Consider the following 16,927-nt stretch of genomic DNA (forward strand, 5'->3'; position numbering starts at 1 on the left):
TGGTTTCTTCTTACGGGGCTGAAGACGGCGCCATTGCCTGTTGTCCCTTTCCACCAACCAGACGCCGGGAAGCCAGATAACCCCTTCAGGGAGCAAAAGACTGGAAAGGCCAGAGTCCCTGACTGCTTCTTGGAGCACACTTAGCCTTGCTTGCCCTCCTATAGACTTTACTGATGTGAAATAGAAATACGCATCCAGTTTAGACCATTGTAATTTTGGGTTTTCTGTCGCATGCCACCAAATTTACTCCTGCATCATGGTAAGATACTACACATAGATTTGCTTCTAGGGGAGAAGAGCCTCTAATGCTTTTTTTTTACCTGCTCTCCCACATCACCCCACAGAGACAAAATGAGAATCCTAAAAGCTTCCTGAGTAAAAAGACAGGTCACATATCAAGATTCAAGAATCAGAAATGCATTCCCAACAACACTGCAAGCTAGAAGGCAGGACAGCAACACCCTTAAAATCTTGAAAGATGGGCCACTCGGCTGGCTTGTTCAGAAGAGCATCTGATTCTTTATTTGATTTGTGGTTTTGCATTCAAGCCCCACATTGGGTGTAGAGATTACAAAAAAAAAAAAAATCCTGAAAGAAAACTTTTTCCCACCAAGAATCATATACCCAAAGTATAGATACAGAATGAACTCAAGAGTGGCTACGTGACCTGTTTTGGCTATTGGAATGTAGGCAGAATAAACACATATGACTTCTGAGCAAAGGCTTAAGGGCCATCTCTGGCTAGCTACACCCTCTTTCCCTCTGGTTTGAGACCGATGTCCCAGTCAGGGGCTGCTCCATCCCCTTGGTCCTGGGAAGAAAATGGATAGAGCTACAGCCAACCCATGAGGGACACCTGAGAAAGGTTTGTTGTTGAAGACCAGCGGGGTGTTAAGGTCATTTGTTACTGAAGCATAACTTAACCTTGGGTGACATACAAGGGGTAACTGAGAAAAAAGAAAGATATGAGATCCAGAAAAAAAGGACCCAACAAAGGGAAAAAGGGGAAAGCCCGGAGAAAGAAAGAGAAAGAAAGAGAGAAAGAAAGAAAGAAAGAAAGCAAGCAGGCCCTGATTCAAGAGAGCAAACGGTCCAGGTTGGAACAGAAGGGCATGGGATTCCTGGAGGGATGTCTCTGGAAGTAGATAAAATGACTAAACTAGCCGAGGTGTCACAATGTACTGATGTATTGAAATGAGACTGTGCTGAATGTATCTATAGCAGAGACTCTGGAAAAGAACTGGGCAATGGGGGTATAGAAAATCAAGAAAATAAAAACATAAGGCAATTGTTCAGAGACGAAAAAAGAAAAGTTGAACAAGAATACTACTATATTCATAAGACAATATATGACTAAGTTGTAAATAACACTCACCTGGAAATAATGTAAAAAACAGATTAACACAATTAAAACATAACTATTTTGGAAGGATGATGATGCCAAAGTGTGTGTGTGTGTGTGTGTGTGTGTGTGTGTGCGCACCCACACGTATGGGTGTGCTGGAAGTTTCTTTTTTTTTAAGATTTTATTTATTTATTAATTTGTCAGAGAGAGAGAGAGAGAGATCACAAGTAGGCAGAGAGGCAGGCAGAGGCAGAGAGAGAAGCAGGCTCCCCGCCAAGCAAGGAGCCTGATGAGGGTCTCCATCCCAGGACCCTGAGATCATGACCTGAACCAAAAACAGGCTTAACCGACTGAGCTACCCAGGCGTCCCTGTGCTGGAAGTTTCTTTAATTCTTTCATAATTTTCTTTTTTCCATTCTGTTTTCTCTTTCTGGACTTCCTTTAGCTAGAGGTTGTACATTCTGGAATGATCCTCTAATTTTTTTTTAAGGATTTTTTTTATTTATTTGCAGAGAAAGAGACTGCAAGGGAGGGAACACAAGCAGGGGGAGGGGGAAGCAGACTCCCCACTGAGCAGGGGGCCCAATGCAGGGCTCCATCCCAGGACCCTGGGATCACGACTTGATACGAAGGCAGATGCTTAACAAATGAGCCACACAGGAACCTCCTGAAGTTCTAATTTTTATCTTTTTTCTCCTTTCTACCACCTATTTTGCTCTGCTTTCTAGAAGATGGTCTCAACTTTGTCTTGTAATACGTTAATGAAGTTTTGACCTATGCCATCTTATTTTAATTCTCTAGGCCTATTTCTTGTTCTCTGAATGTTCTTTTTTGTTATACGAAAACTGTTATTTTATCATGGCTACAATTCTTTCTTTTTTTTTTTAAGATTTCATTTATTTATTTGAGAGAGAGAGAGCACAGAGGGAGAGAGAGAGGCAGACTCCCCGCTGAGTGGAAAGCCTGATGCAGAGCTTAATCCCAGGACCCCAGGATCATGACCTGAGCTGAAGGCAGAGGCTTAAACCACTGAACCACCCAGGCGCCCCTACAATGCTTTCTAATATCTCATTTAAGATATTAGAGTTTTTGTTTTAAGTTCATTATAAAGTTTCCCATCAACCTTTCTCCTAATGGTTTTAGCATCACTAGTGATGATTAATTAGATCCTTACTTCATTTGGTACCCCTTTTGTACCTCTTATTAGCTGGAGTTCTTTTATACAGAAGAACTTTCCTTCATCAATTCTGCGTGCCAATGACTCCATCTATATCCTGAATACGGTAAGCAAAGGCAAAGGAGAGCCAAGACAATTCCTCAAGAATAAATACTTAGAAACCATGGCTCTTGGAAAAATGCCTGATTCTAGGTCTGAGTTGGAAAATATAAAAGTTGAGTATGAGGGCACCTCGGTGGCCCAGTTGGTTAAGCATCTGCCTTCGGCTCAGGTCATGATCTCAGGATCCTGGGATCAGAGCCCCACATTGGGCTCCTTGCCCAGTGGGCAGCCTGCTTCTCCCTCTCCCTCTGCTGCTCCCCCGGCTTGTTCTCTCCTACTCTCTGTTAAATAAAATCTTAAAAAAAAAAAAAAAGATGAGTATGAAATATCCTGTCACCTTGTGTGTGTGTGTGTGTGTGTGTGTGTGTGCAGCAAAGCAATGAAGCTATTTCAAAGGCTACTAAGTTGAGTCAAAATCTTAGGGGCCTACTTGAAGAAGCTCCTATTGGACTGAGATGACAATTTAAAAATCAATAAAGACAAAAACTGCAATGGATAGACATACATCAAATATATTTAAACCCACTAATTCATGAGGATACTTATCTGACCCCTGGTTTAGAGCTTCAATTGTCCAAGTTAAGGTCTCTGCAATTCTTTGACTTTTCTTTCTTGGTCTCAAAGAGGTAACTGCAGCTCCAGCTATCACATCCATATTCCAGGGAGCGGGAAGGAGGAAAGAACAAGGTTGACTCAGTTTTTCTGGGAGTTCTCCCGAAGACTTTTACTTATTTCTCATTGGCCATTCTCACTGGCTAGGGACACTGAGAAATGTACTTTTGTTTTTTGTTTTTGTTTTTTTAAGATTTTATTTATTTATTGGAGAAAGAAAGATAGTGAGAGAGAGAGAGCGCGCGCACAAGCCAGGGGGAGGGGCAGAGGGAGAAGCAGACTCCTGGCTAGGCAGGGAGCCGAATGTGGGACTGGACTCAATCCCAGGACTTGAGTAACACGACTTGAGCTGAGGGCAGCTGCTTAAATAACTGAGCCACCCAGGGGCCCCTGGGAAATGTACTTTTATTCCCACAAACTGAGCACATTGCTGACCTACAGACACCTTGTTAGTAAAAAGGAGAAAAATGTTACTGGATACGGAGCTAGCAGGGTCAACTACACTTTTGTATCTTTAATTATATCCCATTTCTAATTCCTAATATTATTTGTGCCTTCTTTTTTATCTTAATAATAAAAAAAGCTCTTAAAAAATCATTTTTGTTTCTCTGATTCTTTGTTTTGTACTCCTGCTAATTTATTATTCTTCCTTTCTAATTTTTTCTTTGCTTATTATGAAATCACTTTATTTTTCTTATTTTGCCTTACTGTGTCAAACACAGACATTTCTGAAAATGTAGACAAAAACAAAGAGCTTGCAAAAAGGCATATAGCCGGCATTAACATTTTGGCGTAAGGATCCTTTTGGTGTAAGCATTTTTTTATGCACATACGTGACCGACGTACACATACGCATGCATTTTTTGTAAAGAAAAATGTAATCGTATTAAATACAGTCTTGTAATTTGCCTTTTATATTTCATCTAACGTTATATTCTGAACATTCTTTTGTGTAAAATGCAGACCTCTGACATTTTCTTAGGCAGGCAACAAAATCCTTTATCCCAAAGAAATCACACCCAGAGCCTCCGTGAACAAAACAGATGCAATTAAGGGTCGGGCTGCCTAGGGAGGGGGCCAGTCCCTGCCAGGCAGGCATCCACGGAGCTCGGAGTTACGCGTTAATCTCCAGGGCGATGACTCAGCTACCATTTGCATTTCCACGGTGCACTGCAGGCAATATATTTTCAAGTTAAAAGCCAAAGGTTTCCTTTAAACCTCTTTTTTCAAAGAATGAGACTTTTCTTTACCCAAATGACTGAAAGAGCCGCTGCACTTCTTCCTTGGGGATGGCGCTCTATTCCCCTTTCTCTTCAGATGGCACAGATCGTCTGACTTTCATTAAGTCTTTTTGCGGAGAAGAAACAAGCTCGAATGTTGGTCTTTTTTGAGCCCTTGTACGTGCGGGGCTGGTATTTGGGTAGAGTGGTAGATCTCGTAGCTACCGGGTTTTGCGCAGTTTTGATTTTCTATCTTTCTTTTTCTCCTAGATTGTGAGAAGTCTGTTATTCCCCCCCGGCCCCCAGGTCGGTAGTACTGATTTTCATGGTGGTTGTCTTAGTTTTTTACTGCTTATAGTTTTCATTTTTCACCTGTATTTCAGGGTTATGTAGATGAGGTCGTTCTGTTCTTTTGGCTCTTTTTTTTGCTCATTTCATTCGTGCGATTCAGAGAGTCATTCACATTCTCGTGTGTAGCTGTCACTCATTTACATTATTTGCTTTTCACTATGGTATATATTTCCATTCTATGTTGATGGTCCTTGGGGCTGGGTGCAAGCTGAGGCCACTAGAACAGTATTAAGGACATTTTTGCACATATGCTGGATATATCCTTCCTTTCATCTTCCATTTTACTAAGTAAGGGCAATTTTCTTCGTAAGTAGTTCTATCATTTTATATTCCCTGGGAGAGGAATTCCTAGTCAAAGAGAAGGGCATATTCAAGCATTCATTTAAGTGATGCCGATTTTTGTTTTTTCCGTGAACCAGTGTAGACACTTGCCAGCAGTAGATCTACAGTCCAGTTGTCTGACATGCTAACCAACTTGCTATTATCAGACTTCTTACATTTTTTGAGCATCTGGTGGGTGTGAAATCCATCACTTAAAATGTTTGCATGTTGGGGTGCCTGGGTGGCTCAGCGGGTTAAAACCTCTGCCTTCTGCTTGGGTCATGATCTCAGGGTCCTGGGATCGAGCCCCGCATCAGGCTGTCTGCTCGGCGCGGAGCCTGCTCCCTCCTCTCTCTGTCTACTTGTGATCTCTCTCTCTGTGTCAAATAAATAAATAAAATCTTTTTAAAAAAATGTTTGCATGTCATTCCATTGTATGGATGAGCCATCACTTGTTCAAATGACGATTCTGGTGTAGAACAAGCAGGTAGTTTCCCATTTTCAGTTTTATAGTCAAAGCAGTGCTTGTTTAGTTCCTCAAGATAAATTCCAAGAGTGAAAATGCTGGACTAAATGTTCTCTACATTTAAATTTTTGGTCTGTATTACCCAATTGCCATTCAGAAAGGTTTTACAATTTTACATTCTCATCTACAGTATTTGCATAACTTTTCCCTCATACCCTGGTCAAAAACCACTTTTTTTTTTTTTTTTTTTTTTTTTTTTGGTCAGAGAGCATGTGAGCCCGCAAAAATGGGCTTGGGGGGGTTGGCGAGGGCGAGCAAGGACCCTGGGATCGTGAGTCCACTGCAGAAGCTTTAACTGACTGTGCCACCCAGGCGTACTGTCAAAAATAACTTTTTAAAAAAGAGCTCTTTATAATCCTAATTTTAGAAGTCAAATGATGAAGTCTTTCTGAACGGCAGACCCCTGACTTGACCTTCCCCATCCCCAATTCCTAGGAGCCATTGTTTTATTTATTTTTTTCCAGGAGCCATCGTTTTAAACCTTTAGCTGTTTCATCTGTTTGCTTCTGTAGCTCATAATTTGCTCACACCATTCTTTCTTGATGATTTTTCAGTTGTAAATTGTGGGAGAGGCCTCTAGTCGCCTACCTTATCAATTTCCCCTACTTTTAGAGGGAGCACACTTTTGGAATTCCTGAGCCTTTCAGGGTTCTGAAACATCGAAATGTCTTCCTTCCGCCTGGCTACTGTTGCCTGCTCTGCTGTTTTTCTTACTATGAATTTATACCTTTTGTTGTTACTCTTTTACTGTCATTTAGTGGGGGTTGTGGATGGAGTGGAACTAAGTCCATATGTTTAATCTGACATAGTCAATCTGAAAGCTCAAGACATCATACACTCCAGAAAATTAAAAACCACTTTGAAAACAGAATTAAAATATTATCTATCTGGGCACCTGGGTGACTCAGGCAGTTAAGCTTCTGACTCCTGACTTCAGCTCAGGTCATGATCTTAGGGTTGTGAGATCAAGCACCACATCGGGTTCTGTGCTGGGCGTGGAGCCTGCTTAAAACCCTCTCCCCCTCTTGTCTCTCTCCCCCTCTTGCTCTAATTAAAAAAAAAAAAATTTATAAAGTCCTCTCTTAAAATAACATTTAGGACACGGGATGGACTTTAAAAACTAGGGGCACCTGGCTGGCTCTGGTGGTAGAACATGTGACTCGATCTTAGGGTTGTAAATTTGAGCTCCACATGGGGTGTAGAGATTACTTTAAAATCTTGGGGCGCCTGGGTGGCTCAGTGGGTTAAGGCCTCTGCCTTCGGCTCAGGTCATGATCCCAGGGTCCTGGGATTGAGCCCCGCATCAGGCTCTCTGCTCGGCGGGGAGCCTGCTTCCTCCTCTCTCTGCCTGCTTGTGATGTGTCTGTCAAATAAATAAATAAAATCTTTTTTTTTTTTAAGTTTTTATTTATTTATTTGACAGAGAGATCACAAGTAGCCAGAGAGGCAGGCAGAGAGAGAGGAGGAAGCAGGCTCCCCGCCGAGCAGAGAGCCCGATGCGGGGCTCGATCCCAGGACTCTGGGATCATGACCTGAGCCGAAGGCAGCGGCTTAACCCACTGAGCCACCCAGGCGCCCCAAATAAATAAAATCTTAAAAAAAAAAAAATCTTGAACGGAAAAAAAGAAAAACAACCCCAAACCAAAAAAACCCAGGCAATTCCACCCTTTCATTTTTCTAAGGAAGCAACTGAGTGCTCCCTAGTTATCTTGCCCAAACAAATCTTTTTCCCCCAGGCCTCTTTCCCCTAGGCCCAGAGATTTGCAATTCTAGCTGCTCTTCAAAACAACTTGGGGAACTTATAAAACAAAAACTGAAACAGCCCTATGCCCAGGCTACAACCTCAACTGGTTAGTCTCTCTGGGGAGTGGGCCTTGGACATCAGCATTTTTAAAGCTCCCTGGTGGTTCTCAAGCACAGGGTCACTGCTTTAGCCAGGGTCCTAAAAGTGTGGTACTAAGGACAGCAAGACATGCATCCCATGTTCTTGTTATGAAATTTTGTATGTTGTTCAGATTTAACAGTGTCTGTTCTCATGCCTTAATTTCACAAGCACTCATTCTGTTCATTCAATAAACAAAGAATGCTAATCTTGCTGATGGCATTATTTTAAATAAAGATTTGACAGGGAGAGGGGGAGAGAATGCACAAGCAGGGGGAGCAGCAGGTAGAGGGAGAAACAGGCTCCCTGCTGAGCAAGGACTCGGTACAAGGACCCTGGGATCATGACCTGAGCCAAAGGCAGAAGTTTAACGGACTGAGCCACCCAGGTGCCCCAGATTTTTTTTTTTTAAAAGATTTTATTTATTTATTTGACAGAGAGATCACAAGCAGGCAGAGAGGCAGGCAGAGAGAGAGGAGGAAGCAGGCTCCCTGCTGAGCAGAGAGCCCGATGTGGGGCTCGATCCCAGGACCTGGGATCATGACCTGAGCCGAAGGCAGCGGCTTAACCCACTGAGCCACCCAGGCGCCCCGATTTTTTTTTTTTTTTTAAGTAAACTTCAGGCACAACGTGGGGCTTGAACTCATGATGCTGAGATCAAGAGCCACACTCTTTCGGTAGGACACCATTTAGCTTAGTTCCCACATCACGTTTATAACCTGCAGTGTCTCCATGGGAGTTAAGGTTGTTGAGTGAGGCGGCCCTTTTGCTGTGTTTGGATTTTTGCACGAAGTGCAATATGGCAGAGGAGAATATAACGTACTTGCTGGCTATTTTCATGATTATAATGTGGATTCTTCAGTGGTAGTTACCCAAATCCTCTAGTGTGTTGATCTATTTTATCTATTTATTAGGATAGTGTTTTAAGTAAACTCTAGGCCCAACGTGGGGTTTGACCTGAACCCCAAGAGTCACATGCTCTACCGACTGAGCCAGCCAGGTGCTCCTATTAGGACACAGGCTGGAATTCTTTCCCCTTGGCTTTACTGAGAACTGGTTAACCTTGGTGAGTTTTAGCTTTGGCCAGCAGAAAGCATCATCAGTGCTTATCATGGTTATCAGGAAAGAACAAGATAGATCAATATACTATCACTACTGGAGGAGGGAAAAATCCTGCAGTAGCTTTAGAGTAAAAGACCTGCCGACTGGATTAGAATTACTTTCTATTGTGAAGGACAACCCACTGCACTTGAGAGTAAAATGTGTTCTTAAAACCCAATACCTTTTTTTTTTTTTAAGATTTTATTTACTTATTTGACAGACAGAGATCACAAGCAGGCAGAGAGGGAGGAAGGGAAGCAGGCTCCCTGTTGAGCAGAGAGCCTGATGTGGGGCTCGATCCCAGGACCCTGAGATCATAACCTGAGCCCTTGGCAGAGGCTTTAACCCACCCAGTTTAACCCACCCTGGAGCCACCCAGGCGCCCCAAAACTCAATACCTTCTTAAGGTAGTTTTAATTCTAATAGAAACCTACATACCCGATAACTCTGAAATATTTATAGGTCCTTATTGTAAGAGAATTGTTAGTTATTCAGGAAAAACCATTATAACATATCACCAAAAATGAGGTTTATTTATTCAGAACGAAGTTGAATATAGTTTTTTCATATTGGAAATAGATCAGAATGCACTGAATAAATGCTGTTGAAAACTAATTGTAGTTTAAGAACTGAAATCATAAACGGCTTCATCTGAACAAATCCCTAAGTGTGAGGACCAGATAAACAACTGATGATTCATGAGAAATATGTAACTGCATGTGATTAAAGGTTCATGAATATGTATTTGTCATCTGCCATGACTCATTGGTTTAATAAGCACCATCTTTTTTGGGTATTGTAACATGCATCTTGTAATTTTATTTTCCTATCAATATAGTCTGGAAATAATCATTTATTAAAAAGGCCTGTTTTTCCTCCGAATAAAACTGATTATATAAACTATATCAAAATTCCTACTACTTATATTTTTAAAAGCTGAAACAAATTTGCGAAAGTTAAATGCATCTAATTTTTACAGGTGAAAAAGGTTTAACTTTAAAATGGAAAAATCTCACTATTACCAGAAAGAACCAAATCAAAGTATTTACAGAAGCACATTCACAGTCCTGGTTTTTATACCAAAGTGGTCAAGGAGGGAAATAACCTATCGCAAGTTGGATGTGATCTTTTTTGATTGTTTGTTTTGTAAACCTTTAAAATGTCCTAAAAATCCTATTTGTAATAATAGTTTGTGAAAAACCATCTTGGTTACTGTACAGAAAACACTCCAAGTTATAAGTATCGTTGCAGCCTTATCTCCTAAAAGACAAGGTTTTCTAGTTTAACTTTTCAAAACTTCCAAACTGAGATTTCCCACTTCGCCTAAGAAGTTGCCACTTCTGCATACGAGGAGTTTCTGACATCGAGTCGGGCGCGCTCGGGTGAAGACTGGGGCAGCAGTGGCCTTGTCTTACTTGCCATAAACTGCTGGACTGCATAGAGACGTTCTCGTTCTTGCAGAGTAAGACTCCATGTACCTAAAACTGGCCTTAAAGACATAGTTTGGTTCAATACTCCATCACCTTGTCAACTATTTTCACTTGATTTTACGTGCATGAACGTGCCACACAGGGCACCATCCATCCTTTCTAGCCTTCGGGGGACAGCAGCCCTCTGATGCTGCTCAGGAGCCTCAGAGAAAGCTCGTGACCATGTGAAGCAGTTCTCAGAGAGCCTGATCTGTGGGCTTTGTAACGTTGTTATTTCCCTCTGAAATGTGTGACATCAGAGAGATCTGACTTTTAGCAGGATTATTCATCGTCTCCCTGGGAGCTTGGCTCCTCTTTACTTGGCAGTGTGGAAAGGTGAGCTGGCAGCAGGAAGTGGCTGGAACAGCAGAGGCGGCATCTGTAACACCAACTAGAAAGACACCATCATCCAACCATGATAGGGGACGGGTAAAAAGTAAAAAGCACCAGCAACCTCAGTGGCCCTCAGGGCATTAGGACGCTAGTCCAATGTGCCTCCAACTGTAAAGCCCATTCTAATGGGGGTCTCAGTAACGTGCAGAGTCCGGGCCATCAGGTCTGTGGCCAGGCCTGAGACCCTGCATTTCTAGCAAACTCCTAGGGCCGGCCATTGCTACTTCCTGAGCCACACACTGTGAGCAGTGAGGTATGATCTCCATAGTGTGGGATTCATAGTGTGAAGCTTACGTGTTTTTATTTAATGTGTTTGTATCTTCACATAGTGTGAAGCTTATGTGTTTTTATGCCCAGCATAGCTTGTTGGCTACCCTTCGGGCATGTAATAAATACTTAGAAATTTTCCACCCGCCATGGTTATACATTATTTTTCCCTTTAAAGGAATACATTTCAGTTACCTGTATCACATTTTACTCTTATTTGTATCATAAAAATAGAGCATAACTATATTTTTATGCTGTGTATTAAATCTTATTTTAGTCTTTTATTTTTTTTTATTTTTTTATTTTTTAAAGATTTTATTTATTTATTTGACAGAGAGATCACAAGCAGGCAGAGAGGCAGGCAGAGAGAGGAGGAAGCAGGCTCCCTGCTGAGCAGAGAGCCCGATGCGGGGCTCGATCCCAGGACCCTGAGATCATGACCTGAGCCGAAGGCAGTGGCTTAACCCACTGAGCCACCCAGGCGCCCCTAGTCTTTTATTTTTTATAAAGCAATGCACAATTAGCTTATTCTTAAATGCAATAAGAATATCATGTAAAGTTGATAGTAATAACCATAACATGTCTATTGTCATTTTAGGGTTTTTTTTTTTTCTTAGCTTTCTCTGAAACCTTTGCCTTTTTGTATTTATTCAACAATGTGAATTTTAGTGCATATACCAAGAGCGAAGCACTGTCATATTCTGATCTGCTTACATCCAGGACTTTCAGCTACTTAAAAACATTTTATATGTTTCTTTCCCTCCAGAAAACTCTACTTTAAAAAAACCCAAACTTTTCCCTTCAACAGGATTATTTAAGAAATTGCCAGTCATCATCTCTGAACCCAAACTCAGTAATCATCAACTGTTACACCACAAGTGGAAATCCCTTGATGATGGGGTCAGCGATTTCATAGAATACTTGAGTTTATTGCTATAACCCAAGGGGTCCTAGCTGAGATGGTCTGGCTCACTCACCAGTGTGTACACCAAGCTACAGACACGAGTAAAGCCCGGACACACATCCAGTTCTCTCGCTGATGATACCTTTGCCAGAGGATCATGGGCTAATTTTTATAGGGTCAAAAATATACATATGTACATTTTTTCCTATAAAGAATTATCTTAACTCTATTCCCTTTTATGAAATAAAGGTTCCTTGAGAAATATGAACGTTTTAGGAAGCAAACGCCTCAGAAGTGTTCTGACATTAAGCTACCTTGTTCTTTTAAAATACCATAGCCTGTGAGCATGGGCTGCTGGTGCAGGATCATACAAGCAGGACCGAGCGGTGCAGTTCTGTAAGCTGTACTTCGAGTAACACAATTTTATAAGGACTGACAGTTTAATTAAGACAAACAAAGCTGAAACTTTCTAAACAAAAACAAGAGACTGTAAGCTGAATAGGCTTGTGAAGGTCATTAATATAAAAAGGACAAAAGGCCCAATTTTCTACAAAAACTGTGATGTGGAATTTAGGAAAGCAACAATATTAAATGTGGTATAGTTAAAAAAACAAAGAAAGAAAGAAACAAACAACACAAGAAAGAAAGAAAAGGCCCCAGAGAAAAATAAACATCTTTGCACGGTATTTCTCAGTTTCAAATTGTGTGATGTTTACACCATTAAAATCAACATAATTATCTTACCTTTTGGCTTCTAGATGGAATTTTAGAAAATACCTAGCAAGAAAATAGTCTTGAAAGTGCTTCTTCTTCGGTTCTTTGGTACAATTTGGTCATTTTGATAGTTATCAATTCATTACATAAGTACTTTAATATACATGTATCAGTGAAAGTGCAACAAGAAGTACAGATGTTTAGAAAAAAAAATTGAAGAATAAATTATAATTCTGACCTCACAGAAAACAGAATTCTAAAATTTTACTTGCATTTCTGTGGCAAAGACATCCATAGTGACTACATGAATACCTCTAAATAGATTTATATTAAAGAAATATTACATAAAACATCCTTTTTGATTATTAGAATAACTGTTCTATATACTTTTTTTAAAAGCAAAAAAGGCAAATTTCAGCCTAAAAATGAACAATCTTGGATTTCAAAATTATACCAATCTTTTGTGCCTTCTGATTCAGCAAGTGTTGTCATCTAGAATTTAATGTCAGTTACAGAATGTTAAGCATTATTCTTTTATTTCAGGAAAGAGCTAATTTTCCTCCTGCAGCATTTTTTCTATTTCCTTATCCCAGTTTTCATCTCGTTTCTCTGACTCTGTCACCACTTCATATTCCTGAAGCTCTTGTTGTAGCTCTTTTTCCCAATCTGCAGAATCTTCTGAAAGAAACAAATGAGAAGGAAAAAATTCTCTCTGAATTCACAATGTTGGTTTTAACAACTTGGTCAAGTATAATTCCCTGTGGAAGTCCTAGCCATGGTAATATTTTTTTAAAAGATTTATTTATTTGACAGACAGAGATCACATGTAGCGAGAGGGAGGGGAGGAAGCAGGCTCCCCGCTGAGCAGAGAGCCGGATGCGGAACTCGATCCCAGGACCCTGGGATCATGACCTGAGCTGAAGCCAGAGGCTTTAACCCACTGAGCCACCCAGGCTACCCCTAGCCATGGTTAATTTTTAACATCTCAGGCTTCCTCGCTGTGTGTTCTCAGAAAAAGTGACCAAATTTTAATAGTAACCGAAAGGAAATACGATTAGAAAGATACATCGGTTAAGTGCTATATGTTCGGGTGTTATTTTGCTTTCTAAAACCTCTGCTTTTCCTTATATTTAAATGGATAGTTGATAATGTTTGGTTGCAAATTAATTTTTAACACTATCAACAATGATGATGGTAGAAAAAACAGCCAGCGTTTCTTGAGCACTCACTGAGATGGGCACTGTACTAACTGCTTTCTACGTATCACTCCTTTCACCCCCCTTCATCCTTAGAACAATCCAGGAACTAGATACACTGCAGCACATTTTATAGGTTGGAAAACAGAGGCTTAGAGAGGTTAGGTGACTTGTCCAAGAACACACGGCTTGATAGAAACAGACATTCAGACGGAGCCAGGCCTGCAGGCTTCACAATCTGTGCGTAAACACTCTAGGAGTCTCCCTAGAGTGGCGACAGGGATACCAGAACCTGAAGTCAGGTTTCCTGATGAAGCCTGGCCCCTCACACTGGGCTCCATCTAAGCTCTCACGTTCCTCTTCTGTGCTGAGATTCAGAACTGCAACTTTCCACTTAGACCCTCTGTGTGTGTGTGTGTGTGTACACATATATATATGTATGTAGACGATAAGACAGCTGCTATGTAGTATTATAAAATAGAAAACAAACAAACCAGCTATTGAAAAAACAAAGCCAAAATTCATTTTCATCTTTTTTTTTTTTTTTTAAAGATTTTAAGTAATATCTATGCTCAGTGTTGGGCTCAAACTCCTAACCCTGAGATCAAGAGTCAGATGCTCTGCTAACTGAGCCAGCTGGGCACCTCCACTGTCTATTTTATTTATTTTTATTTTTATATTTTTAAACAAGACTGTTTTTTTTTTAAGACTTTATTTATTTGACAGAGATCACAAGTAGGCAGAGGGGCAGGCAGAGAGAGAGAGAGAGGAGGAAGCAGGCTCCCTGCCGAGCAGAGAGCCCAATGAGGCGCTCGATCCCAAGACCCTGGGATCATGACCCGAGCTGAAGGCAGAGGCTTTAACCTACTGAGCCACCCAGGTGCCCCCATTGTCTTCTTTTAAAAACAAACCTTGGGGGGCGCCTGGGTGGCTCAATGGGTTAAGCCGCTGCCTTCGGCTCGGGTCATGATCTCAGGGTCCTGGGATCGAGCCCCGCATCGGGCTCTCTGCTCAGCAGGGAGCCTGCTTCCCTTCCTCTCTCTCTGCCTGCCTCTCTGCCTACTTGTGATCTCTCTCTGTCAAATAAATAAATAAAATCTTTAAAAAACAAACAAAAAAAAACCAAACCTTGGGTCGCCTCGGTGGCTCAGTCGGTTAAGTGTCTGCCTTCAGCTCAGGTCATAATCCTAGAGAGTCTCAGATCAGGCTCTTTGCTCAGCAGGGAGTCTGCTTCTCCCTCTGCCTACTCGGCCTGTTGTTCCCTCTGCTGGTGCTCCCTCTCTCTGGCAAATAAAATCTTTAAAAGTAAATAAATAAGGAAATACAAACCTTAAACTTCGTAGCTATAGAGAAAACAAAAACCAAATGTTTTCTTTTTTTTTAAATTAAAGATTATTTATTTATTTATTTATTTGACAGAGAGATCACAAGCAGGCAGAGAGGCAGGTGGACAGAGAGGGGGAAGCAGGCAGCTGATCAGAGAGCCCAACGTGGGGCTTGATCCCTCCTGGGATCAAGACCTGAGCCAAAGGCAGAGGCTTAACCCACTGAGCCACCCAGGTGCCCCCCAAAACCAAATGTTTTAATTTTTCTTGGGAGTGGAGAATCATGGGAAAGGATGCAGTGTGTTCCATGGCAAACCACCAATGCTGCAGTATTTATTGGTGGCTTGCTGGGTGCCAGACTCCATGTCAGGTACTGTGGGGTGACAAAAACAAGGTGCAATTGCCCTGAAGAACCTACAATTTAGCTGGGGGCCAAGACAATAAATATATAAAAGAATATTACATGGTCCAAATTATAACTTGGGCAGGAATTCAGTGACAGAACAGCTTGCCCAAAGCATCCAGCCAGCACCTTATGAATCCTGCCTCAGGGCAACTTCCAGCAAAAAGGGAACCAGTGCCCAGTCCGCCTACGACACACGGGGCTCTTGCCCACTGTCCTTCCGCGGTGGCCAGCAGCCATCTTTATCAGAAACAGATGGGGGTGGGAAGGGTCTGAGGTACCTAGTGAGCCCAAGTTTTCAGTTCCCCTCTGGCCTCTCTTTCCCCCAGAAGCTCTTCCCCCCTCCTTCCTTCCCAATTCTTTCCTCCAAAGTCCCTCTGCGGCGTGCCATCAGGGTTCCAGTTCACCTCTGGGAAGCTAGTTGTCTCACGGGTGTTCTCTGCACAAATGGGGGCAGCTGGCTTCCTGAGTACATTTTAAGTCTCAGAAGCCTTCATGAAACACTATTCATGATGATTAATTCAAGCCTTTGCTTTTCATGCAGTAGAAAGCCAGTCATTTGTCCTGATGTGCCAAAGAAAGCAGCCACCCCCACCCCCGGTTGGCACTTTGTCTCTAAATTATTATTTTTTTAAAGGCAGATGCTCCTTCCCGGAAGCAATGCTCTTGTGTCACACAGCAGCAGGGAAAAGAATCTTCTACAAAGAAGTATAAAGCCAAGGGGCCCCTGGGGGCGCTCAGTCAGTTAAGTGTCTGCCTTTGACTCAGATCATGACTCCAGGGTCCTGGGATTGAGCCCCATGTTGGGCTTCCTGCTTACTGGGGACACTGGGGAGCTTGCTTCTCCCTCAGCCCTTCTCCTTGCTCATGTGCACATTCTTGCTCTCTCGAGTGAGAAAATCTTTTTTTTTTTTTTTTAAAGTATAGGGGCGCCTGGGTGGCTCAGTGGGTTAAGCCTCTACCTTCGGCTCAGGTCATGATCTCAGGGTCCTGGGATCGAGCCCCACATCAGGCTCTCTGCTCAGCGGGGAGCCTGCTTCCCCCCTCTCTCTGCCTGCCTCTCTGCCTACTTGTGATCTCTGTCAAATAAATAAGTAAAATCTAAAAAAAAAAAAAAAAAAAAAAAAAAAAAAAAAGTATAAACCCAAGTAGAAGGTTGGAGGACAGTGTCTCTAAGTTAAAGGGTGTGTGCTCTGTGTTGCCCGTTACTGGCCACATGTTGGGGCGAGGTGCCTTGGACCAATCACTTATCCTCTCTGGGCTCAGTCTCTCCACTCTACACTCCTGTGCGTGCTTAAGGCAGAGGGACGTGAGGTTTGGTCACCTGTGCTAGAATCCACCTGCTAACGGGGAACAGACAAGCGATTCCAACGCAGAAGTTAGAGTATGTTTGTGCATTTGCTTCAGAATGACATTTTCTACAATCTACTTCGGAATCTGAAAAGAGTACAGTAATTTTGTCTGGTACCTTCGAGAATGGCTGTCTCCTCCTCCTTTTTGTTAAGAACCAGTTGCTCCATTTCTTTCCTCAGATCCTCCTGATTTAAGTTACAGGCATCAAAGGCGTCACTGACAAACTCAGCAACCCCTGGACTGGTAGAAATCTCCTCTTCATCCTG

At 42.0% G+C, this 16,927-nt stretch overlaps 1 protein-coding gene across 3 annotated transcripts in view; it reads right to left on the reverse strand.

Moving 5' to 3' along the window:
- Positions 1 to 12,091: 12,091 nt before the first annotated feature.
- The window catches only part of SYAP1 (synapse associated protein 1), a 31,049-nt gene continuing 26,213 nt past the window's right edge, over positions 12,092 to 16,927 (reverse strand). For 2 of the 3 annotated variants that reach the window (XM_047715903.1, XM_047715905.1), the window contains 2 exons: positions 16,777 to 16,924; positions 12,092 to 13,062 (listed from right to left, as the gene is read on the reverse strand). In XM_047715903.1, the coding sequence (XP_047571859.1) occupies positions 12,935 to 13,062; positions 16,777 to 16,924 (276 nt within the window). In that variant the 3' untranslated portion in view covers positions 12,092 to 12,934. The remainder of the gene's footprint in view (positions 13,063 to 16,776; positions 16,925 to 16,927) is intronic. The other variant, XM_047715904.1, reaches the window with a different exon arrangement.

The sequence above is a fragment of the Lutra lutra genome, chromosome X (assembly GCF_902655055.1).
Source record: "Lutra lutra chromosome X, mLutLut1.2, whole genome shotgun sequence".
Classification (NCBI taxonomy): Eukaryota; Metazoa; Chordata; class Mammalia; order Carnivora; family Mustelidae; genus Lutra; species Lutra lutra.